Source organism: Crocuta crocuta, unplaced genomic scaffold, assembly GCF_008692635.1.
Source record: "Crocuta crocuta isolate KB4526 unplaced genomic scaffold, BGI_CrCroc_1.0 scaffold96, whole genome shotgun sequence".
In the NCBI taxonomy this organism is placed as follows: Eukaryota; Metazoa; Chordata; class Mammalia; order Carnivora; family Hyaenidae; genus Crocuta; species Crocuta crocuta.
Genome location: NW_027531522.1, coordinates 7,580,126 through 7,604,418, shown reverse-complemented (window position 1 = coordinate 7,604,418; position 24,293 = coordinate 7,580,126). Strand labels below are relative to the sequence as shown.

At 40.9% G+C, this 24,293-nt stretch overlaps 2 protein-coding genes and 1 non-coding gene across 6 annotated transcripts in view; 1 reads left to right on the top strand and 2 right to left on the bottom strand.

The window, feature by feature from the left end:
• The window catches only part of CACNB2 (calcium voltage-gated channel auxiliary subunit beta 2), a 127,895-nt gene extending 126,795 nt beyond the window's left edge, over positions 1 to 1,100 (top strand). Inside the window, exon 15 of the mRNA XM_077772481.1 lies at positions 969 to 1,100. Coding sequence (XP_077628607.1) covers positions 969 to 1,100 — 132 coding nt within the window. The remainder of the gene's footprint in view (positions 1 to 968) is intronic.
• NSUN6 (NOP2/Sun RNA methyltransferase 6) overlaps positions 1 to 24,293 on the bottom strand; it is a 59,483-nt gene that overhangs the window by 2,662 nt on the left and 32,528 nt on the right. Inside the window, exons 8-13 of one of the 4 annotated variants that reach the window (XM_077772402.1) lie at positions 19,984 to 20,128; positions 10,750 to 10,898; positions 6,993 to 7,118; positions 5,147 to 5,278; positions 3,792 to 3,855; positions 1,121 to 1,242 (exon numbers count right to left, since the gene is read on the bottom strand). In XM_077772402.1, the coding sequence (XP_077628528.1) occupies positions 1,154 to 1,242; positions 3,792 to 3,855; positions 5,147 to 5,278; positions 6,993 to 7,118; positions 10,750 to 10,898; positions 19,984 to 20,128 (705 nt within the window). In that variant the 3' untranslated portion in view covers positions 1,121 to 1,153. Of the gene's footprint in view, positions 1 to 1,120; positions 1,243 to 3,196; positions 3,274 to 3,791; positions 3,856 to 3,881; positions 5,279 to 6,992; positions 7,119 to 10,749; positions 10,899 to 19,983; positions 20,129 to 24,293 lie in introns of those variants that run through there. The other 3 variants (XM_077772404.1, XM_077772405.1, XM_077772403.1) reach the window with 3 other exon arrangements.
• On the bottom strand, positions 19,260 to 19,451 carry LOC144238661 (U2 spliceosomal RNA). Its single transcript, XR_013337184.1, has one exon. It is a non-coding gene; the product is annotated as a U2 spliceosomal RNA (small nuclear RNA).

Below are 24,293 nucleotides of genomic sequence, written 5' to 3'. Positions count from 1 at the left end.
GTCTCCTCCAGCCAGTGACTTCTGCTCTTTTGTGTTGTTTTTTTTTTAAGTCTTGTATGACACCATCCTCAGACTAAATCTTGGGGGTCTACACTGCAGTCATATGTGATCTGTCTTGTATACTTTGTACTGCTGTTGCTTGAAGAGCAACAGCATGATTGGTAAGGAGTATTAAGACACTTGTTCTTTCCTTTTGTAAGTGCTCCGTCAGCTGGCCCGGTACGGTGCCGCACTCCGGGGGTGTACGGGACGTACCACAAACCGCTTCGGAGAGCTGCCGCTTGAACAAAATCTGTTGCCATCCAGGTGGCTTTAGGATTTTAAGAAACATAGTTGATGTTTTCAAAAATGTACTTAATGTATCCAGCAAGCCAGAATTGGCCCAGATAAAAAAGAGGAATTTCTTGATTCTCCAGATTTTTAATACGTAGGCACCTGATTTGCATACTCATTTATCCATGGACCACCGTTTCTTGCTTGTACCTCTGGCTGACTAAATTTGGGGACAGATTCAGTCTTGCCTTACACAAAGGGGATCATAAAGTTAGATTCTATTTTCTATGTACTAGTACTGTGTACTGTATAGTTTGTAAATGTTATTTCTGCAAACACCTTCTTATGATAATTATATATATAATATATAAATATATATATATCAGTTTGATCACACTATTTTAGAGTCTTAATGCCAAGTCAGCAGATTTGCTTTATGAATTACAGGGACGAGAAATGCCCACCTTCAGGAAATTTGTTACATTGTCTAGACGCCTATCCCCATTCTAGGAGAAAGTCTGTACATACTGTAAATACGCGTGATTGCTTGACTTGAAAAGGTTTGATTTCTGAATGTTTTACCATCCTTGTAAGTTTATAATTTTGACCATAAATTATGGTAAATCTAACCAAACTCCAAAGGTTGTTCTAATCCATGCAGTTCACACTGATCGTGACAAACACGCTCTCCGTAGTTAGTGTCTTCTGTCGCTGCACTGGACTGTACGAGCCGGACCTCTCTGGGTGCGAGTGTGTCTGTGTGTAAGAGTGTGTACGCGTGTGCACGAGCGACTGAGACGGACCTGGTGCCGAAGACGCGAGACTGATGGCCTCGAATCCTACCCACCTGGCTTTGTGTTTAGCTGCGCTGCGTGGCGCTTCAGTAACGCAGCGAGCAGTCGGGATGGAGGAAGCTCTCTGCCCAGGTGACCAGGAAAGCTTTCATCTGCTGCCTCCCAGGTTTTGCTCCTAGGGTAAGAATACAGGCAACTTTTAACTGTGAGTGTTTCACTGGAAATGTACAATCTTCGTGTGTCTATTTGTTTTAGTAAGAAATGTTTACACAGCTTGTAGATTTCGTGGGAAAATAAATTTTTCTAACTTCTCCCACCTCCTTTTCTAAACCTTGCCTATCGCTCCTGTCGTTTCTCTCCCTCAAATGTACCCTCCGTTCCACTCCCTGCCTCCAGCTCCAACACGACCACTGTCCCTCAGACCGAGAAGTGCGTCTTAGAACCAAAGTTTCTGCTCTTCAGAAGTAATCAGGGCAAAATGAGGGGACTTGAAGGGAACAAAGCGTTAAGAGTATCTTCCTACGTCAGACACCCACGCTGAAGGGGAGCCCGGAAGATCCTATTTCCCACGCCTCGATGACAGCACTGTCCGCAGCTCGCAGTGTGCTTGCCACGCTAAGGCTGAAACCTATTCCGTGTCACTGTGTGTCCATTTCGTCCAGTTGTGACTGGACAGGTAAGACAGTATTAGGTGTGCAAGTACCTCGCACCTGACGTTTGTCCCTGGAAAATGCTGATCTCTAATGGCCTAACTTCAGCTCTACACATTGTAAAAGGATTATTTTGTTAAATGGGTTAATCTATTTTTGATTATTCCAGGTTCTTGCCAAACATTCTTGGACCTTTATATGTACAGTGGTTTCACATTTAACTCCTTATTTCCCTCCCTGCACAAAAAAACTCAGTTTTACAAATGAGTTACAGTTAAAGGGTTTTATCAGCTACTATAAGAAACATTTTCCTCAGAATTAATCTTTTTGTTAATTAGCTCTGTACCGTTGACAAATTTATTTACTGAAGATGAAAACAGTAGTCCTATATACATTTCTGATGTAAAATATTCATATCATTGGGACACCATATTCCAGTCAAAGTTACCTGTATAAAATATTTCTGAAAATTTTCATCCCAATTAATAACTTTGGATATCTAAATTCTTGAAGTATAACTGGTATTTCTCTGACTTGCTGCTACCACTAATCCTTTTCAAAGAGTCATGCCAAAAGATTCCAGTTTTAGAATTTTATATCTGGATTCTTAATTTTTCACTTTACTGTCAAACATAATAGTCCAAATCGAAGTATTCCTCAAAAAAACTATCTCGCCAGATTCGACACGAGCAGCTCTATGTGGAAACTGTATAGCAGACTTATGTGTAAACAGTGTGTTCTAAATCTATAAATGAAGAAATAATCCCAAGGGCAAGGGGAGATGTATTGACTTGTGGAATGTAAAATTAGTCTTTTCACTCAGTAAAGGCTTAATCTTAACCTACTCAGTTGTAGAATCCTGATCTTTGTAGTCAACGCAGAAAATGCTGGCAATGTCCTTTATAGTTCTGTGTTTTATTGTCAAATTCATTTCAGTTTCTCCTGTGCTCTTTCTCTACTGCTCATTTAAGTTACTGTTACAAAAAGGTGCTGCTAAATGTAGGATGTCTTAGTCATACTGTACTTTGGGACAACGCCACATTTTTAACATGGTCTGCTATGCGTTCCTGTTACACGTTCACTGTCAGCTACACTGAACTGTTCCAGAAATCTGGTTGAAAGTCATTCGTATAAAACAAATAAAGAGCTGGCTTTCTGCACTGTTAGTAGTAGTGGTATTGATTGCCATTCTAGGAATAGTTCTGATGGCCGAGAACACGCCCGGGTCTCCGCACCGGTGCTCACCTGTGAAGCAGACTTCCCAAGGGCAATGCTAATCCCTGACTGACTTCAGTGACAGTCCCATCGTGTCTAATCAAATGATCGCCTGCGGTAGGTAAAGATCCTTTAAGATCGGGCACAACAGAGTCCTCTTTCTCCGACCTCAGTTCTACGTGTGTGGCAATTCTTGACTCAGATGGTTTTTATTATTCCTTCGATTTTCAAATGAAGATGCATCTTGATGTCCCATTTAAATCTTCCCCCTCGCCCCTGCTCAGCAACGCAATGCGACCAGTCTTGGAGCCTCCCATCTTACTAGTATGTCAAGAGTCACACTATTGGAGAGAACAGTAGTAGCTACATCATTCTGGGTCAGTTATTTCATTCTGGCTAAACTGTAATTTTAACTACTTGTACTTCACTTTACTATTTAAACTCTGGCACAGGGTTTTGAAGTAAAATGCACTCACTGTTAAAATGCTTTGTTTCACAAGAATATTTATGTTAACCTTAAATATGTTGAGATAATATATTGTTCTCCATATTTCCCAGATTCTCCCCCTTTTATTCTATTTTTTCTCAAATCTGAGTCCCTTAAATGTGTTTTACTTTCCAATTTGCCCGATTTTTTGAAGGAAAGAAACCCACTGAAATTCTCCACATCAGAGCAACAATTTTTTTTTAACTATTCTCTGTCCAGGCCCAGCACACTAACAATGAGCGTGTCGAGTACCAGGACAGCAGCACACGTGTGTCCTGGGCGTGTATGGAAAGACAGAAATGCCGAAGCCAACCTCTGAGAAGGCTATTCAAGAAAGGCCTCTTCTTTGAAGAGTCCTGCTAAGGATCTTACCTGGTCCAAGAGACCTTGCGATCTTGAGGGACACAACAGATAGAAGAAAATTCTGAACAGAAACCTAGGAGGGAAAAAAAAGAAACTATTAAGTAATTGTTCCCAATTGTCCACTTCGTATGCCCAAGGCCGAGAGATCCTGAGATGATTCAGATGGAAGTTAATGAAACACTGGAATGTATTTAACACAATACAGGCGCTGGGTACTGAGTATTTTCATGTATCTTCTCTACAAAGCAGTAGGGAGAAGCCAGCCTAAGGTTCTAATTTTTAACAAGAGCAGTCACATGGCCACCAGCAGTGGCACATTTGGTCACTTTTGGGGGTGTTCGCGGTTTTGCTGGATTCCGGAGTTGATCACGAGGTGCTCCCCTTCTGGCTTGATCTACCACACTCACGGCTGCTTTGTCTCATGCCGGGAACTCTGTGAAGGAGCTGATGTTCCACAGAACCCCCAGGCGTGGCTCTGGCTCTAAGTGCTAATCCAGTTCCCAGCTACTGAAGCTACTTGCTTCTTTCTCACCAATCACATCGCAGTAACTTGCACAACAGGTATTCCAGTGGATGATAAAAAGTACTCAAACTGTTGTAATTTTAATCTACAGAGTGAAGAAAATATTATCGTCTTCAGCTTAAAAGCATGAAGAAAAAGAAAACATGGTGAAGGCACACTACCATTTAGGAGAAGTCCAGACATCATTTCAAAGAGCTGACTGATCAAATAGTAACTCAGATAGGAGTACATGGAAAACATACTCTTATAGTTCCCAGACCCTGAATTCTCAGGGAACTGCTACCACTTAGGAACTCTCAGGAACAAACACCACTTTTTACCAAATTATTACTCATTTTATTCCTCTTGTTATCATCACAGATTTTCACATTAAAATTGATTTGCATCCTTCACACATTAAAACACAAAACCGTAATGAAAATATGCTCCAGGCATCTGTAGGCATCTCCTTTTCTCTTTACTGGGCTAAGTCCTTAAGGAAAAAAAATTATTTTAAGCACAAAATATGATCTTGTACCACCCCCAACTACCTCCTCCGTGAAGCAGTCTCTTGATGAAGTCTCTTGGTCCCTGGTGCAACAGCTGGCAGCCTTTTTTCTGTTTCCTTAGCAACTATGCCATCAATCACCAGGCCCAACAACAGTTTGATTAAAAAAGAAAAGAAGAAGAAGGAAGGAAGGAGGGAGGAAAGAAAGAAAGGGAGAAAACTAAAGAGCATGCAAACAGCTAATGTTTGGAGCTTTCATTTCTATGGATCCTTCTCTGTGCTTTTGCATTTTATGAATTTTGCAATAAAAAAACCAATACAATCTTTATTTGCCAGCGAAATCAGGTCTTCTACCCTGGCACCTCCGGGGGAACCGAGGTCCACGTCCCGTACTGGCACAACAGATGGATCAAATCGCTGCAGCTGTTTCAGTTGTTCAAGCGACAGGCCAGCACCCATCATTCCTTCTCCTCCAATCTGTGGTTCCTGTGTGCAGAAAATGAACAACTTATCAACATCCTGTAATTACTAAGTGTGCCTGTGTACAATTTAAAAGACAACATTGAGGTGTAAGTACCAACAATTCCAAAAATAGATAAACAGTATCTTTGTGGAACATACATGAGGTTTTTCTCTGTGGGGACAAACGGTCACCTGAGGAGTATGAGGACCCATGTGCTCACCAAGTACCGCAGCTTTGCCACATTTTGCTGTATGGATTTTTCTTCTTCTTTTTTAATGTTTATTTTTGAGAGAGAGGAAGAGAGACAGTGCACGCACAGGGGAGGGAGACACAATCTGAAGTAGGCTCCAGGCTCTGAACTGTCAGCACAGAGCCTGACACGGGAGTCGAACTCACAAACCGGGAGATCATGACCTGAGCCAAAGTCGGACGCTTTAACTGACTGAGCCTGCCAGGCAGCCCTAGCTGTGTGGTGTTAAGCAAATAACGTTACCTGTTTCCTCATCTATAAAACAGATAAGGTACTCAGTTCTAAGATTTTAACAAGGGGGTATTATGCCTGGCATATAGTGGCCAGTCAGTGAAACGTTATCAGTAACAATAATAAATACAAATTCAGTTTTATCGACACACTCCCCAAAGCAGACAGAAGTTCCTTTCTCTGACCCACACCAGTTGGATGATAAAAGTTTTCAATTGTTGTTTTTGAATGCACTAGAGCAGATGTTACGAAAAAATAAATAATGGCTGTGTCGGCTGGTTTAGAATATAGAATCACAAGGAACTGAGTGATATGTGTGAACCAGGACCAGAAAAGAGCCAGAGTCCTAACTGAAGTCACCACTGCACAAATGTATGTGCATTACTGAAAACCTATCGTTTTACTAACTCATGAGGAAAAAGTCTCTATCTCTTTTAGGTATATATTGAGTGTTGTGTATGTACACACACACACACGTATAAAATTCAAGTGAATTCTGAAGTCTTCCTTTCCTCTACAATGCAATTATCTTAATTTCTGAATCTGGAAACCCTCGCTCGATTGCTTTGTATTCACAGATTCCAATTACCTACTAGAATTCTGTACAGAAAGGTTGCTGAGGTTAGAGGTTCAATGTATCTAATTGAATGTGAGCACTGTTACAGATTTAAACTTAATCTCAAACATCATGGGTTAAACACATAGTCATAATATAGTTTTGATAAACACCAGAAGAGGTCAAATAAAGTGTAAGAAAACTTCTAAAACGTTACCCATATTATGTAAGAAATTGTGAAGAAGCACTAATTCTGAACCATTTTCCCCCCTTTGCTAGTCTTCTGATGGCCCCGTTATTAAAGCCTATTTGATGAAGAGAATAATGCTCAACATATTCCGTACCAGCAAAATATAGGACCGAAAGGAATAAACAACTTCTTCAGGGAAAAAAAAGAAAGTTCTGCATAAACCGAACAAGAGCCACAGGTGAATGAAACCCGTAACGCAAGCACACCGGGGCTCTGTGGCGTTCTAACACAAGGGCAAGGAAGGAAGACGGGCGAAATAGCGGGGATGTGGGAATTCCCTGCGGGCAGTTCCCAAATAGGTCTCACTGGAGAAACATGCTCGTTGACTGCAGTACTTGTTTCTGAAGTTTCGCTGGACACACTTCTTCATATGACAAGCTTGCGCTCATCACCACACTCACGTTTCTGTGATCTGTCACATGACACAGAGAAAACCGGACTCACTCATACCTGGGGCTGAAGCCGGAGGCAAGGAAAGGCTGCGAGGGCCCAGGCCACCTGCTCTTCGTTTTCTGCCAGCGTGATGGTGCACGTGCTGTAGACCAGCGCGCCTCCAGGCTTCAGCAGCTCCACCGCCTGCAGAGACGTGTGCTCAGACCATGGGGGCGCCATGGCCAGATCAGCGTTTTACAGGATCTTGTACCTATAGGACATCTTTCACATGCTGGGGATAAGTGTTCTGTATGATCAAGATTCGTTCTCTAATTAGAGTGTTCCGGCCCAGGTGCACTTCACGGTCTCAGAGCTGTCAGTCCATTTAAAGCAAGACTTTCCTAAATGTAAGCATTCACTTTCGCTACTTTAGACACCACTTTTAGGCCCGAAACTCACACATGTACACTTTGTAAGCCATCCTCCTTTCTCAATTCCGTACTCATACGCTCACTTGCCTTCTCCATTTGTCTGCTATCAAATGTGACAGGTCTCCAACTCAACACCTGTCTTCCCTTCAAGACCTTTTAGAGAAGTGCTATTTTCAGGCCCCAAACCGGAGATCATCTTACACCTTTCTTTCTCCTACACTCCCATCCACTAGCAAATTCCATTGGCTCTACCTTTAAAATATATCCAGTTTGGCCACCTCTCCTGTAGCATTCTGTCTTTGGCCTGGATTACTGCGGCAGCCTCCTTCTCAGGCCACTTGCTCCCTCGTCTGCCCTCCTGTAATCATCTCCAGGCATCAGCCAGAGAGAAGCGCTTTTTTGGGTTCTTTAAAAAAATTTTTTATTTATTTTTGAGAGAGTGAGCAGGGAGGGGCAGAGAAAGAGGGAGACAGAGAAATGGAAGCAGGCTCCAGGCTCTGGGCTAATAGCACAGAGGCCGATGCAGGGCTCGAACTCACAGACTATGAGATCATGACCTGATCTGAAGCCGGACACTCAACCGACTGAGCCATCCAGGTGCCCTAAGAGCAGTGTTTTTAAAACTTGTCACTTCTCAGCTCAAAACCCTTCAAACATCCTGACTTATCACTCCTAGTCCAAGCCCAAGCCCTTACAGTGGCTTCCAAAGCCCCACACGGAGCAGGCCTCTGGCTGCCCTTCTGACCTCACCTCACACCCCTCGCTTGCTCTGCTGTTCCAGAACATACAAGGCACGCTCCCGCCTCGGGATCGGTGCACCCTCCTTTAGTCTGCTCTGTTCCTATACATAATAACTTACTCGTCTGTTCATTTGCCTCCCCTGTTGGAACAGACACTCCATGAGTAAGGCAGGGATTGTCATTTTGTCACTGCTATATTGATAGCACCCACAATAGTCCCTATTATATTATCATCAGGGGCTCAATGAATACTTGTCCAGTAAATAAATGAATCAGAAAATAAGGTATAATAAGAAAATAAATTTTCCCAAATAACTAAAAAGTGTACCTTTTCAAACTCACAGATATTTAGGGAATGTGGATGGCACAGCTGGTTAAGCATCTGACTCTTGAGTTCTGCTCAGGTCATGATCTCACAGTTCAAACTCCCAGATATTTAAAAACATTAAATTTTTTTTTTTTTTTTTTTTTTACTATTTGTCTATTTTTGAGAGAGATGCAGAGTGAGAGAGCATGANTAAATTTTTTTTTTTTTTTTTTTTTTTACTATTTGTCTATTTTTGAGAGAGATGCAGAGTGAGAGAGCATGAGCAGGGGCCAACAGAGAGGGAGAAAGAGAATCTGAAGCAGGTTCCAGGCTCTGAGCTATTAGCACAGAGCCCAGTGCGGGGCTCGAACCCACAAGCCATGAGATCATGACCTGAGCCGAAGTTGGGGCACTCAAGTGCCCCAATATTTAAAAACATTTTAATGAAAACCTTTAAAATACACAGTATACATAGTATATACTATTATACACAATGTATATATATATTACTATTATATATACATTATATATAATGTGTGTATATATATGATACATACACACACACACTACATGCCATCTGGTATGTATAAGTATGTAATAAACTATATAATAATGTATACTGCCTATACTACATATACTATATTGCATATAGTATATATTTGTGCTTTCTTAACTACAGTATGCTGATGAAAATTTAAACTTTGTTACTGTGTGCCAATTATTGTTTTAAGCATTTTATATGGATTTTCTCAATTTACTTATAGCCAGGAGGTATAGTTACTCTCTCCAATGAGGTACCCCTATTAGGTGGATTTATAGTACCTCTTCTCATACACGGAAACCAATGTCCCAAAAGTCCCTCATGTAGGAGCACAGTTCCAAACCAGATAGCGTCTGATTATCAGGTCCACATTCTCAGTCAACACAACCCTGTACTAACTGGCAAAACTGCTATATTCTGAATTCTCTCGTACAGTCAGCTATCACTTTTCATGAAGATCCCTGCATCTACTCTTAAGTAGCCTTTTAAAATGTTCTTTCTGCTTTGACCCAAAGAAGAACAAAAAGCCCAGTCTTTTAAAACAGTGTCTTAATTTTATCCTCAAGTCAGAGTGGGTTTCAACCATAAGTAAAGCTTCCTTTTTTCTGTTTGCTGTTTTAATTTCAGGATGTGCTTTTTGAAGACTGTACAGAAGGTGAAAAAGTTAAATACTCTACTGTGAGTGCCACCTTTGCATATAAACGGAGACAGCAGAAACATGAGCAGAAACATGCTCAAAGGAAACTGGAGAGATGGCATAATTACAGTGCGTCTGTTTGTGGCTGCCTATGTGTCTGTTAAGAGCAGGGCTGAGACAAAATAACAAAGTCATCTTTGATCAAATGCTCTCTGCCTTCTGTGAAATCCACCGAATCATCTTCACAAGCCTGAAAGAAATCCTCAAATGTTCTATTTGGGTGTCTCCTGAAATGTGCTAGAGAGCGGTGAAATGGGCCAAGTTTTCATGGTTCTTCTATATCCTACACTGAATAGTCGTTTCTCATTTTTATCGATGTTTTGCCTCTAGGGGACTTCCCACTTCTAATACACTACCTAAGATGGTCCAGGAACCCTATAAGAAAAGAGTAACCCTTTTTATATCCCATTTCTTACACATCACTTAGTAACTATGATGTTAACACCTCAATGACTTCTTAGGATGTATCAGAATGTTAGAAACTCATTAAATGTCTCTGAAGAAATTCTGCTATTGTCTGTAATGAAAGAGTGATCAACAAAAATGAAAGCTTCGTGTATTTAAAACTAGGTTTTCTCTGTCCTTTAACATAAATAACATAATAACTTGCCGTTTTAACCATCTGTAAGTGTACAGTTCAGTGGCATTGAGTACATTCACACTCTCTGTAACCCTCACCGTAACCCATCTCCAGAGCTTTTCATTTTCCCAAATGCAAACCCCGTACCCATTTTAAACACGGATTCCCCATTCTCCCATCCCTCCAGCCTCTGGTAACCTCTCTTCTGCTTTCTGTCTCTATGAATGTTCCTATTCCAGTCACTCATATACATGGAAACAGACAATATTTGTCTTTCTGTGTCTGGGCCTATACCACTCGGCCTAAGTTCCCAAAGGTCATTCATGTTGTACCAGAATTTCCTTCCTGCGTAAACCTGAAGAGTATTCCACGGTACATGTACACATTTTCCCTATCCATTCACCTGCTGATGGACAAGTGGGTCATTTCCCTATTTTGGTTATTGTGAAAAATGCTGCTAGGAAGATGGCATCTCAGTGTTTGAGACATCAAACTAGCGAAGGTCAACTGTTTTCTCACATCAAAGCGCCATCACATACCACAGTAAAGAGTTTTCTCTGCAATGGTTGATATGATGTCACTTCTTTCAAAGTCCAAGAACAAGCCATGTTTGGTCTCTGTCCCATTCCACTGCACGGTGCATCGAGAAGGACTCGGTCAAAAGATTCTGGTAAGAATGGAGGTTTTCCTGTGAAGAGAATTATAAACACAACTGTTATCTGCCTGTAGGTCTAGAATAGAAAGTTCCTGAGAAGGGCGCCTGGGTGGCTCCGGTGGTTGAGCGTCCAACTTCAGCTCAGGTCATGATCTCACTGTTTATGAGTTCAAGCCCTGTGTCAGGCTCTCTGCTGTCAGCACAGAGCCCACTTTGATCCTCTGTCTCCCTCTCTATCTCTGCCCCTCCCATGCTCATGCTCTCTCAAAATAAATAAATAAATAAATAAATAAATAAATAAATAATTTAAAAAAAAAGAAAACTCCTAAGATAGAACCAATTATCAGGAATTTAAAATCACAATCTAGACTACAAAGAAAAACAATTTCTCCTTTCAAGTAACTGGTAAAATTAATTCTGACATATGTAAAATGTTTAAAAACGTGATTACTATAATTGAGGGTTAGTCTGTTGACACAGTGCAAATTAAGGCCTAATCAAATGAGACTTTGTATCCCCAACGTCAGAAGCCACAATTCATCAGAGCGAGGACCTGGAATTCATCCTAGTCACATTGAGAGCGGACACTTCTCTTGGCGATCCCTACCGCAGACAGCCCCCCAAAAGAAGAATATCTGTTAGGTTCTGGTCAAATCTACTGGTTCTGAGGTTTCTCACTCTCCTTGCTTTTGTGGCCATCAGCAGGGCTATGCTCTAGAGCATCTATCTCCCTGTATCACACAAATTGTCTCCACTTCAACTTCTGAGCTGTTCAGTGTTGTTGGAGAAAATCATGAAACCAGTCTGCTTATATATTTCTGCTATTTAATAACTGCAAGAGAGTGCTGCTGACTGCTCTCATGGGAAGCCAGCTGATGCCCAGAGGAACCACAGTCAGCGGCTCTGAGCATCACAACATCACCTGCTTTTCTCTGACTGCAAAACTGTTAGACACATGCTCTTATCAATTTAACTCATCTCCTCTGTAACCATCCCTGCTTTCTTACCTACGGTCCCAGAATATCTTCTCAAAGTAAACAATTATTTTTACAGTTTTTGATACATACTGAAAAATGCTCTAGAAAGACTATACCAATTTCCACTTTCATTACAATTATATGTATTCTCCCCAAAATCTTCATCAAAAGATTTTTATTACTATTATTGTTATTATTGTTTCATTGGCCATTTGCATTTCTTTATATGGTCACCTGTCTTGTTTTGTCCTTTTTCTCCTGAGGCTGTTGTCTCTTTCTTACTGATCAGGAGAGCTACGGGGACAGTAGCTGCTTTCTACGTGTGGTTAGCTCTGCGATGCCTCTGTGATCTCCTTTGCTTTTCCAGCTCTCCGACATCCATTTAAGAGATTCCTTACATTATTTATTCATACCAAATTGTCTCTCTCAGAAAACCAAAAACTATTCCCGCAGCTACCTACATCTCTTGAGTAAACTCCTCACACTAACAAAGACATCTTCTCTAGCTTCTCTATGACTCCACCTACTTCTCCAGCCGTCTTTCTCAGTACTGGGCTGTACTCACCAATGTTAAAAAACAAACAAAAAACCCACAACATCACTTTGTTACCCAAAAATGTCATGAGCTTTGATATTTCCATGCTTCTGCTAATTCTATTTACCTGAGATCCCCCCGGCACTTATTTCCACTTGTCACAATACTATCTACCTTTTTAAGGCCTAATAATGTCACCTCCTCAACCTAAACTCTTTTTCTCTTGTCCCTAGAAGAAGTAATCCTTCCCTCTGAGTTCCCACAGCCTTAGGTATCTTTTGAATGTATAATCTTTTTATTTTTTTCTTTTGAGAGAGAGAGAGAGAGAAAGCGAGAGAGAGCAGGCAAGCATGTGAGCAGGGAAGAGATGTAGAGGGAGAAGGAGGAAATCTCAAGCAGGCTCCATGCTCAGCACAGAACCCAACATGGGGCTTGATCCCATGACCCTGGGATTGTGATCTGAGCTGAAATCGAGAGTTGAGTGGCTCAACCGACAGAGCCACCCAGGTGGCTTATATTAAGGTGGCTTATACCTTAGATGTGGAGTCTTATATTCACTACTGTTCAGGTCTTACTTCCGTCTAGGTACTAAAAATTCTTAAAAACCAGGACAAGCAAGTCCATAAGACACGTTTGTATGAACTAGAATTATCCCCACCTCTAGAGCACAGGCTGGAATTCAGCCCCTCAACATTCCCTCCGCTAGGTGCCCTTGTACCGACCAGAACCAAATGCCCTGTCGTGGCATGACGGGGAGGGGGACAAGGCCAACTCCATGAACTCACTGTTCTTGATAAGTTTTCACAGAAAGTACTGGGTAATTATATAAAAATTGAGAAATTCCTAAAAATATTCTAGACCTGTTTTAGATTAGACTAAGATCACCAAATGACTCCAGGTACACCTGGTCCAAGAGAAATCTCTCTTGTTCAAAACTAGAAAGCCATGGAATGAACATTTCAGGCTTATATGCATTTTAAGAGTACCCAAATTTTTATTCATTCAAAGCTTTTTCTCAATACTTAATCTTAGAACTACCTCTAGTGATTTCTAAAACTGCATTCATTTGCAGTGGTGTGTAATTTAGGAGTAATTTTATGATAAAAATAATAAGATTGGACAGCATTTGGAAAGAGGAAATACAGACCTTCTCCCCAGTGTAAGAATTATAACTGGTGAAAATTATAACAAAAGCAAAAACCACCATGTAAAGTCTCTAGAAAATGCCTGGGACATACATCAAATGAAGAAACACTTATAAAGAAAATCTAAGAAATGGGAGTATCTGTGGTATCTCAGCCACAGTGCATTCCTTCCTCTGGCCCAACAGCTCTCTCTTCCCTGAAGCTCAGAGTGAGGAGGGTGCGGGGACTGCCTCCCTCCCTATACTCCCAGTCAGGAAATACGGTATCTCACTGGAAGGGGCAGGCCTGCCAGCATTTCTCGTCCTCAAGTCCCATGTTACAGAGGCTCAATTCCAGGTAAGAGCAGCGGAAAAGTCTGGGGCTGCCTTCCTGCACCCAGCCCCCACTCACATGTGGGTGGCTCTACCCCAGGCACAGTACCACAAAGCCCCACCTGCCCTTGACCAACCACAAAAGAACCTTCAAATACAGAAGGCAAAAACTGGGAGAACTGGAGGGAGAAATACACCACGCAACAGTAAGAGTTGGAGACTTCCATCTAACTTCCAATGATAAAAAGAATAACCATTTTTTATAAACATAAAAAAATATAAAACAAAATCACCTTAGTATATGCTTTATAAGAATTTTAATCATATTAATTCAATTTACGGAGCAGGTGAAAGTCACCCTGAAGTAAACTGGCAGAATTATTGATTTTGTGGTCTTTCATTTTTCAAGTCAGTATTTATTCCATGTCCCGCTAACAATTTTTGTGCATATAAATTTATGCACTAGGAATACAAAGTATTTAAAACTGTGGAAAAATTCTATTTTCCAAAGATGGCTATGCCAATACCTTCCCCATCCCACATGCCCTTCAATTTGACACTGACTCTTCTCCCACAAGAGGTGGGGTCTAGTGTTCCTTCGCTTTTATTCTGGACCACAGCAGAACTGATGCTACAGGACTTTTGGACTAAGTCACAAAAGGGATGATACAGCTTCTGCCTGGGGTTCTTAGGACACTAGTTCTCAGAACCCGAGCAGCACAGTCTGAGAAAGCCCAGCACACATGAGAGAGGCCATGTGCAGGTCCCATCTGATGGTCACCATCAACCTCCAGACACGCATGTGGTAGATGAAGCTTGAGAGGCGACCCTTCCCTCAGGTACCACGTGACTGCTATTTGCATCAGATACTGAAAGTGAGAACCACTCACCCCAGTTGTTCCCTAAAACTGTGCGAATAATAATAAAATTAGTGTTTTAAGCAACTAAGTGATGAAATGATTTCTTACAACAGCAGTTCATACCCAGAACTGTTTAAAAATCAAAACCATCCCGCAACTTGACGTTAGTGCTTGGTTACAGAGTCCGTGAATCTGCTTCTGGCCACCTTACGCTATACCTCACTTGTCCACTCAGAGGGCTTCAAACTCTTTCAACTTAAAAAGAAAAGAAATATTTTATTAACTGAAAGGAATGAGGAACACATGAGGGGGTTAAATGGCAGAGTAGGAGGATCTTGAGCTCACTTATCCCATAGACACACTAAACCACAACCGCATCCACTCCAACTAAAGTCTCCAGACGGGGAGAGATCTCCCACAGCTAGTCACAGAGAGAAGGCCACATCAAAAAGGGTAAGAGGGGTGGGGCCAAGGTCGATAACCGAACTCCTAGTGTGAAAAACCACAAAAGGAAGGGATATCACCAAACATGGAAGGTGAGTGGATCAGAAGCCCACAGCAGGCACCCCAGTCCTGGGCACTTACTGGGAATATGGGCCTTCATGATATCTGGTTTTGAAAATCAGCACAACCTAAAAATGGGGGCTCTGACAATCAGGTGTTATCAGTTTTTTTGACTTTTCTAGAGAAACTCTGCAGCCTAGAAGGGTGTGGCATGATGAATTCAAAGTGCTGAAAGGAAAAACCTAAACCAAAAATACTCTACCCAGCAAGGTTATCTTGAAGCAGAAATGAAGGAGAGATAAAGAGTTTCCTGGAGAAACAAAAGTTAAAGGAGTTTATTGCCACTAAACCAGCCTTATAAGAACTGTTAAAAGGAATTCCTTAAGAGGTAAGAAAAAAACTATTAGAATAAATGAATTAGGTAAAGTTACAGAATACAAAATATAGAGAAATCTATTGTGTTTCTATATGGAGAAGAGAAATTAATAAAACAATCCCATTTACAACTGCACCAAAAAGAATAAAATGCCTAGGAATAAATTTAACCAAGGAGGAGAAGACTGGTACTCTGAAAATCATGAAGACGCTGAGGAAAGAAACTGAAGACAATACAAACATATAGAAAGATATGTCATACTTATGGATAGAAAGAATGAAATTCCCATACTATCCAAAGCAATTTACAGATTTAATGCAATCCCTACCAAAATAACAACAGCTCTTTTCACAGAACTAGTACAAATAATACTAAAATTCGTATGAAACCACAAAAGACCCCAAATACCAAAGCAATCTTGAAAAAGAACAAAGCTGGAGGTATCACAATTCTAGATTTTAAGATATACTACAAAGCTATAGTAACTGAAAGAATATGGTACTGGTACAAAAAAAGATCGATGGAAAAGGATAGAGTGCTTGGAAATAAAACCATGCTTTTATGTTCATTTAATTGATGAAAAAGGAGGCAAGAATATACAATGGGGAATGGGGAAAAGATGGTCTCTTCAATAAATGGTGCTGGGAAAACTGGACAGTTACATGCCAAAGAATAAAACTGGAACACTTTCTCATACCATACACAAAAATGAATTCAAAATGTATTAAAGACCCTTGGGGCGCCTTGGTGGCTTAGTCGGTTAAGCGTCCGATTTTCGCTTAGGTCATGATCTCGCGGTTCGTGGGTTCGAGGCCCGCGTCGGGCTCTGTGCTGACTGCCAGCTCAGAGCCTGGAGCCTATTTCAGAGTCTGTGACTCCCTCTCTCTCTGACCCTCCCCTGCTCACGCTGTCTCTCTCTCTCTCCTAGAAATAAATAAAACATTTAAAAAAATGGATTAAAGACCCAAATATGAGACCTGAAACCATAAAATTCCTAAAAGAAAACATAGGTAGTAATCTCTTTGCATCAGCCTTACCAACATATTTATGGATACATCTCCTCAATAAAGGGAAACAAAAGCAAAAATAAACTACTGGAACTAAACCACTTATGCACCGTAAAGGAAACCATCAACAAAATGAAAAGGCAAACCTACTGAATGTAAGATTTTGCAAATGATATGTCTGTATAGTGTTAATAACCAAAATACATACAGAACTTCTACAACTCAGCACCAAAAAAACCCCAAAGAATCCAATTAAAAAATGGGCACAAGACCTGAAGACATTCTTCCAAAGATGACATACAGATAGCCAACAGACACATGAGAAGACGCTCGACACCACTAATCATCAGGGAAATGCAAGATAAAACCACCATAAGATCTCACTTCACACACCAGTAAGAATGGCTAGTACCAAAGACAAGAAATAATACATTATAAGGATGTGAAGAAAAGAGAAGTCTTGTGCACTGCTGGTGGGAATGTAAATTGGTACAATTGCTATGGACAACAGTATGGAGATTCCTCAAAAAATTAAAAGTTGAAATACCATATGATCCAGTAATTCTGGCACTAGATAATTACCTGAAGAAAAAAAAAACATGAATTCAAAAAGATATACACACTCCTACATTTATTGTAGCATTACTTAAATAGCCAATATATAGAAACAACCCCAAGAGTCTACTGATAGATGGATAAAGATGTGGTACACACATACACACACACACACACACACACACACACACACGGAATATTAGTCAGCCATACAAATGAATGGCATCTTGCCACACACCACAACACGGATGGATCTAGACGGTATGATAGTAAAACAAGACAGAGAAAGACAAATTCCATAGGATTTCACTTATATGTGGGCTCTAAATATCAAAACAATAAACAAACAAACAAAAATAGACTCAAATTCAGGGGACAAACCGGTGTTTGCCAGCAGGGAGGTGGGTGATTTGATGGGCAAAATAAGTGAAGGAAATTAAGAGGTACAAACTTTTGGCTATAAAATGAATATGTCACAGAGATTAAGAAACAAACACCACAGAGTAGGGAATACAGTCAATAATTTAGTAACATTTTATGATGACAGAGGGTGACTTAATTGTGTTGAGCATGGAATAATGTAAAGAATTGTAGAATCATTATGTTGTACAGTTGAACCTAATAACACTACGTCAACTATACTAAATTAAAAATTCTAAAAATCTTATGAATAAATGTAAATGGTCACCATCACCACCTTGAGTAATACAAAGCCTTGGTCAGACTCCTAGGTGCTCTTCAACGCCCATTATGCTCTTTGCCTACGGTCACGTTTCGCACAGGGTACATGGCCACACAGCTAAAGACCACATTTTCCAGCCCCCACTTGCAGCGAAACTGATCATCAAATGACAGATCTGCCCAGCTGTAGTATGCATTACTAAGAAATCTGGTTTCTTTTCCCGTCCCCTCGAAAGAACCGGGACATCTATCTTGGACCAGAGATGAAAGTACCAGGACTGAATGTCCACTTCTGCTCAGTGAGTCCAAAATAAACAACAAAAACAAAGAAATAAAAACTCTTTTATATGTTCTAAGCCACTGAATTTTGAGTCTCTCTGATACAGCCTATGAGCCTATACTCTAATATAAATCCCCTGGTTAACTCTTTTGGGTTAACAATCAACTGACCATGAAATGCTGTTCTCACGTAATCAGGCAATTAAATCTGACCTATTCCCACTTCCGTGAGAAGATAAATCCTATAGTCCAGAACTTGTTCCTTGGAACAATCCCTATTTTTCTAGGAAAACTTCCATGTGTTGCATCTATCTGTTCATCCTGTGTGTTTATTACACGTTAGGCAAGTGTCACAAAATAACCCCTCACTTTCCAGGAATCTCAAAGATATGGTGATGTTCACATTACTACTGATGCATTTTCCACCAGATGTCTATTGCCTGACATTCTAGGTTTAATCCCCAAATCAAAGTACCATCCAGTATCTGTTATGAAACAAGTCTTGATGAAAAAAAAAGCTAGAGATGACAACCTAGGACCATTAGCTAATAAAGTGACGTGGATGAGTGAAAACTCGGTGACTGAATATTTCAAGTCAGTTAAAATATGTCTTCCTATAGCACCAGAGACTGACCACTAAGATGGCTACCCCTACATCTTGATTCTTCTTACCCTAATCTCAACCTATTACACTTATGAGTATGGTCACTTTATTCAATGATATGTAAAAATTGGTCACCTACCAGGGATTTCAGTAAAGTAACAGTAATGGATTAATTGAGCTGTCCATTGTCTATTAGTCATTCTTAGGAACAACAGCTTATATATGGGAAAGTTAGATGGTCCGTACAGGGTGGGGAATCAAAACCATGGCCTTGGTTTTGTAAAGGTCATCTTTAAGGGCACCTGGGTAGCTCAGTCAGTTAAGCATCCAACTCTTTATTTCGGCTCAGGTCATGATCTCATGATTCCGTGAGACCAAGCCGCACATTGGGCTCTGCTCTGACAGTACAGAGCCTGCTTAGGATTTTCTCTCTCCCTCTCTCTCTGCCCCTTTCCAGCTCACATGCTCTCTCAAAATAAATAAACACTAAAAAGAAAATAAATAAAAGTCACCTTTAACTAAGTAGCATTTTTCCACCCCGGACAATTTTCATTCCCTCAAAAAGGTGCACTATTCCTGGGAATACTGGAAAAATACGTTGATGCATGGAAATGGATGGAGCAAGCTCCTATTCCATCTCCTGGTGCCAAAAATCCTTGTAATATATTGTCCTCAGAGAGAGGACATATCAGATACTAAACTCATGATAGTAGACACTACACTTGATCTTAGCCAAAAGGAAGAGAAGTGATTAATCAAGAAGCATCTTTCACTGATAAACATTTTGGGAACATTAATGTCAATTCACTCATTAAAATATGCAAGTTTCTGGAGTAGTTCATGAAATCAAATCTAAACAAAGAAACAGAGCAATCAAGTGACTTAATAAATGCAACATTTTATTCTAACACAAGATATGGGACAGTTTTCCCTCCCTCCCTAGCTCCATAGCCCCATTCTCTCAAGAAAAATGAGGAAGACAGAATAGCTCCAGAATCATAAAACTGAAAGGCTAATAAGCTTTCTGAGATTTAATATGAAATTAAGACAAATACAGTAAGACCAAAGGGTTTGACCAAGTCTTGGGGATTTGATTCTACATTGTTAAAATCTGACATTCAGGGATGAGATGAAAAGCAAAATGATATCTATTATGGCAAAATAGCTTAGATCTATGCCAGCTTTGAAGTCTTGTGGATATTTTAGGGCTGGAATAATGACAGCAAAATCTATTTGCTTCCAACAGCCAATCACAGAAGCCTATAATGATAAAATTTAACTCACCTTCAGCATCCTTAACCATATCGAGTTTAAGAGCCTTTGTTCCATCAAAGCAAAACGCCTTGATGGAATTCAGCCCTAACAATAAAGCATTCTGTTTTATTTTTTCTACTTTGTTGGCTATTTTATCCAGTGCTATTACTTCTCCCTAAAAAACAAACAAAAACACACATAAAAATAAGGTGGATACACAAAGCAGTCATGAAAACTATTAATACTAAGGAAAACTGATGAAACATTATGGTCTTTCCCTACTTTTCTCCCACCCCTAGTTTTAAAGTTGAAGTCTTGGGGCGCCCAGGTGGCTCAGTTGGTTAAGCATCTCATTGCTGATTTTGGCTCAGGTCATGGTCTCATGGTCATGAGATCGAGCCCCGAATCCTCCTCCACACTGGGTACAGAGTCTGCTTGGGATTCTCTCCCTCTGCCTATACCCCACTTGCTCACTCTCAAAAGAAAGTTTGTTTTTTTTTTTTTTAATCAACAAGGATGATACCACACTTCTACAAATGCCCTATGACATTCATATGATTTTTAAAATAGAGTATGAAATGATATTGCAGAGATGGCGAGACTAAGTCTTCAATGTCTTTTCTAGCTTTTTTTGCTTTTATATATATACACCATCCTTGTATGAGATCCGTGTATGAGATGCACATCAGATGCATAGACAACAGTGCTGAAAACTTGCTGATGATGTTCCTAAATGTGCCACCAGGTTCAGTGGTAGTCACAGTTCCTCTTAATATTTTGACCAACAGGAAAACCATTTTAAGAGAGTGGAACTGGAAAAGTAAGCAACAACAACCAGAATGAGTTTCCAACGTACTACTGTGGAGATGCCTGAAGGCTACTTTTACAGAAGTATAAAACTGGAGGCTATGCTCACATAAAATGTGCTTATCAAAATAAATAACGAGAGATCAAGAACAACAACAAAATCTGGAATTTAACAAGGTCACATATTTCTATTCAAAGTTGTTCATTTCCACTGGTGGCCCACTGCGGGGGAACTGCCTAATTCCAACTCAACTCCCCACATATCCCCCATCCTTTGGCATTCACCTTGCAGTCAGGTGCCTTTCCTACTTGAGCAGAGCCACAGGATTTGCATCAACCAATGGGAAGATGGTACGTGTGATACAAACAGAGATATGGAAAGACCTGCCTTTGCTCTCTGCTTTGCCCTCTGCGGGACTGGTCCCCTGACCACCCCAGGAGGAAGGTAAGAGAACAGGAAGCAGCGGCAGGGAAGCCTAGTGGTCTCTGCTGAGGTCACCTCAGATAAGCCAACACCAGCCAAACCCAAGTGAAGGAGCCCCCTCAAGATCCTGAGAACCCCTAGCTGACCTGCAGCTGATCAGGTGCACAAGCCAGGCTTACAGGGATCAACTGCAGCCCAGACTCCTGAGCTGAATAAATGTTTAGCTGTAGGCTGCTAAGGTTTCTGTGGTCATTTTTATGCAACACTAGAAAACAGAACAACAAAACACAGACACATTTAAAATATCCAGATTCTCTTTGAAATGACTTCTTATTAGAGAGCATAAAATATCTGTGGATAAAAATTTCTAAGTGAACACAATAAATATCATATATCATAAATTAAGGGGGGGTTATGAACACTACTTCAAGGTGTGTCATAATCTTTACAATTAGGATTTCAAGTTAACTATGATCTGCATTACACACAACTCCATAAAATTAATCTTACTTGTTCTGCATTTTATGCACTGGTGGTATTTAATACATTTTTCCTTAAAGTTTTTATTGTTAACACCTTAAATTCTTTTTGGACAAACAAGAATATAAGTAAACAGGCAAGTATACCTCCTTTATGAACCCAGAGTATGAATTCCCCAAAATTTAAGCAACAAATATCTTTTTCTTCCTTAGTTACTTTACGGCCACTCATTGAAGTTATACTAGTGCTACCGCAAGTGTTGGGGGTGGGGGGGCACCTGTACACAGAATGCATACATATATACACACACACAGTACATATATACAGTGCCTATATACAGTGTATGTAGATACACATGCATACAGTGCAGAGATAGTTTTAACCTTTCGATGTATTTATTAAAAATATATAAATGTATATATGTTTTATCCCTCTGCTTGTGACATAGTGAATGTTGCAGAAGTTATAATAGTATTATATACTAACATGCAAGTAATCTGAATTTTCATCAGAAGTCTTTGGATAAAACGGTTTGCACTAATGAAAGGGAAAAGTTACAATTTCACCTTGAAACGTTCAATGTTCCTGTTTTCAGTGCAAGGCTACTTGTAAATTGCTTAAGCATCCTAAAAACCATCAAATACAGATCAAAAATGATCACCTGGCAAAGTCCAACACCTGGCACTTTGGGGAGTGGGTAAATATTAGTTCCATCAAGTAAATCAGCTAGAGCAGAAGGGCTTTGGTAAGCCTTACTCAAGTATTTCTACAGAAAGAATGCCAGAAAGTCTTACGCCTCAGGTGGGTAACTTTTTCTTACTCATAAATTAGTACCATGACAAAAATTGTTGAGTTTCCTAGGTGCCTAAGAAATCCTCCCACTGAAGAAACATGAGCTAATTTAGAAAATTAAGAATGGACCCACTGGCTCAGTCTTACTGTCCTGGCTATGCTCTTTACCCAGCTTAGATTCCTTGTTACATCAAATCACTCTTCTACACACGCTTTTGTGTTTTAGATGTAAGCATGCCCAAAATGCTGCTGTGTTTAATCCACTTCTTCACCAACCTCCTGTGTGTCCCCAGGCAGCTTAAAAATAAAAAGCCCATCGTTATGGCTACTAATCCTGCCTTAAATTCATGACCGTTTGTATTCATGGAGCCCACGGTACAAACTGGAATTCCTACAACATATCCATAGCCCATCCCCACTTCATTTTCCTGGATTGGAATTTCCTACCTCCTAGCTCTTACCACCTCCTTCCCATCCCCATTTTCATCTGATGGCCTTGCTTCCTATTTCACTGAGGAAAATCCAACAATCAGAAGAGACCGTCCAGTCTCCTACGACACTGACCAGCCCACCAACATCAGCACCTCGTACTCAGCCTCCCTTCCTATTTCCATGGATAAACTTGTGCATCAAATCTTAGCCCATGTCACCTCCTCAAAGATACCACCCAGCAATTTTCCCTGCTTCCTCTGGTGTTACCTATTTCCCCTTTTACGTCATCTCTCATTAGCATATAATCATTATCATTTCTCTCATCCCAAAAAAAGTATTCCCTGAGTTCACCTCCCACTGCTGTCCCATTTCACTGCACTCCTGTACAAGTAACTACTTCCCGCCACCCCGCCCCACCCAGGACCAAAGGAGTGGTTTTGATTCACATTTCAGATCTCTCATTCTCAATCCAAGCAAACATTTCCACTCACCAAACTGCTCACGAGATGTGAGCCGAGCTCGGCCATCACCTACGTGGTGCTAAGTCCACTGGTACTTCTCAGTCCTCCTTTTATGGGGCGGAAACAACATCTGACACCGCTGATCTCTCCATTGCCTTTCGGTCCCCTCCTTCACCTAGTTTCCAGGGTAGCACACTCCTCTGGTTTCCCTCTGACACCGCTGGCCACTCCTCCACCTTTCCCCAACCTCTGAATGCTGGCACATGGTACCCAGGCGGCTCAGTCTTCTGGCCTCTTTGCTCTCTATTGCCACCCACGCTAGTTTTATGGCTTTACGCATTATCTATATGCTGACGACTTAAAATTTCTGTGTTATATATATTCACATTTCCAATCCAAAGTTTTATTGCCAGTCCAGACCTTTCTCCTGAACTGCAGGCTCAAACACCCAATTGCCTGCTCAACATCACCCCCTTAAAATCTGACAGACACTTCATTTTATTATCTCCAAAACTCAGGTTCTGACTTTTCTCTGCAGAACTTGCTCCTCCCAGTCACCCCTACCTAGCTCTCTCTCTCTCTCTCTACTTTCTCAGGCCCAAATGTAGAAAAGTCACCCTTGATTATTTTCTCATTTCCACAACCCACATCCAGTGCATCTGCAACTCCTTACAACCCCACTCCTCAAAAACCACTCCAGAATCTACCGCCTCCACGACCCGTCCCAGAATTACGGTCTCCTAACCAGGCACCCACAACCTCTTACAGCTTCTTTTCAGTGCAGTGGCCACAATGATACTTCAAATAGCAAGGAGGCTGATGCCACTCTTGTGTTCAAAACCTGCAATGACTTCCCATCACCCAAGTGCCGGGGAAGAAGTCCTATCAGACCCTGCAAGCTGCTCTACCCGAATGTCCTCCCCTGGGCCCTATCTCTCTGACCG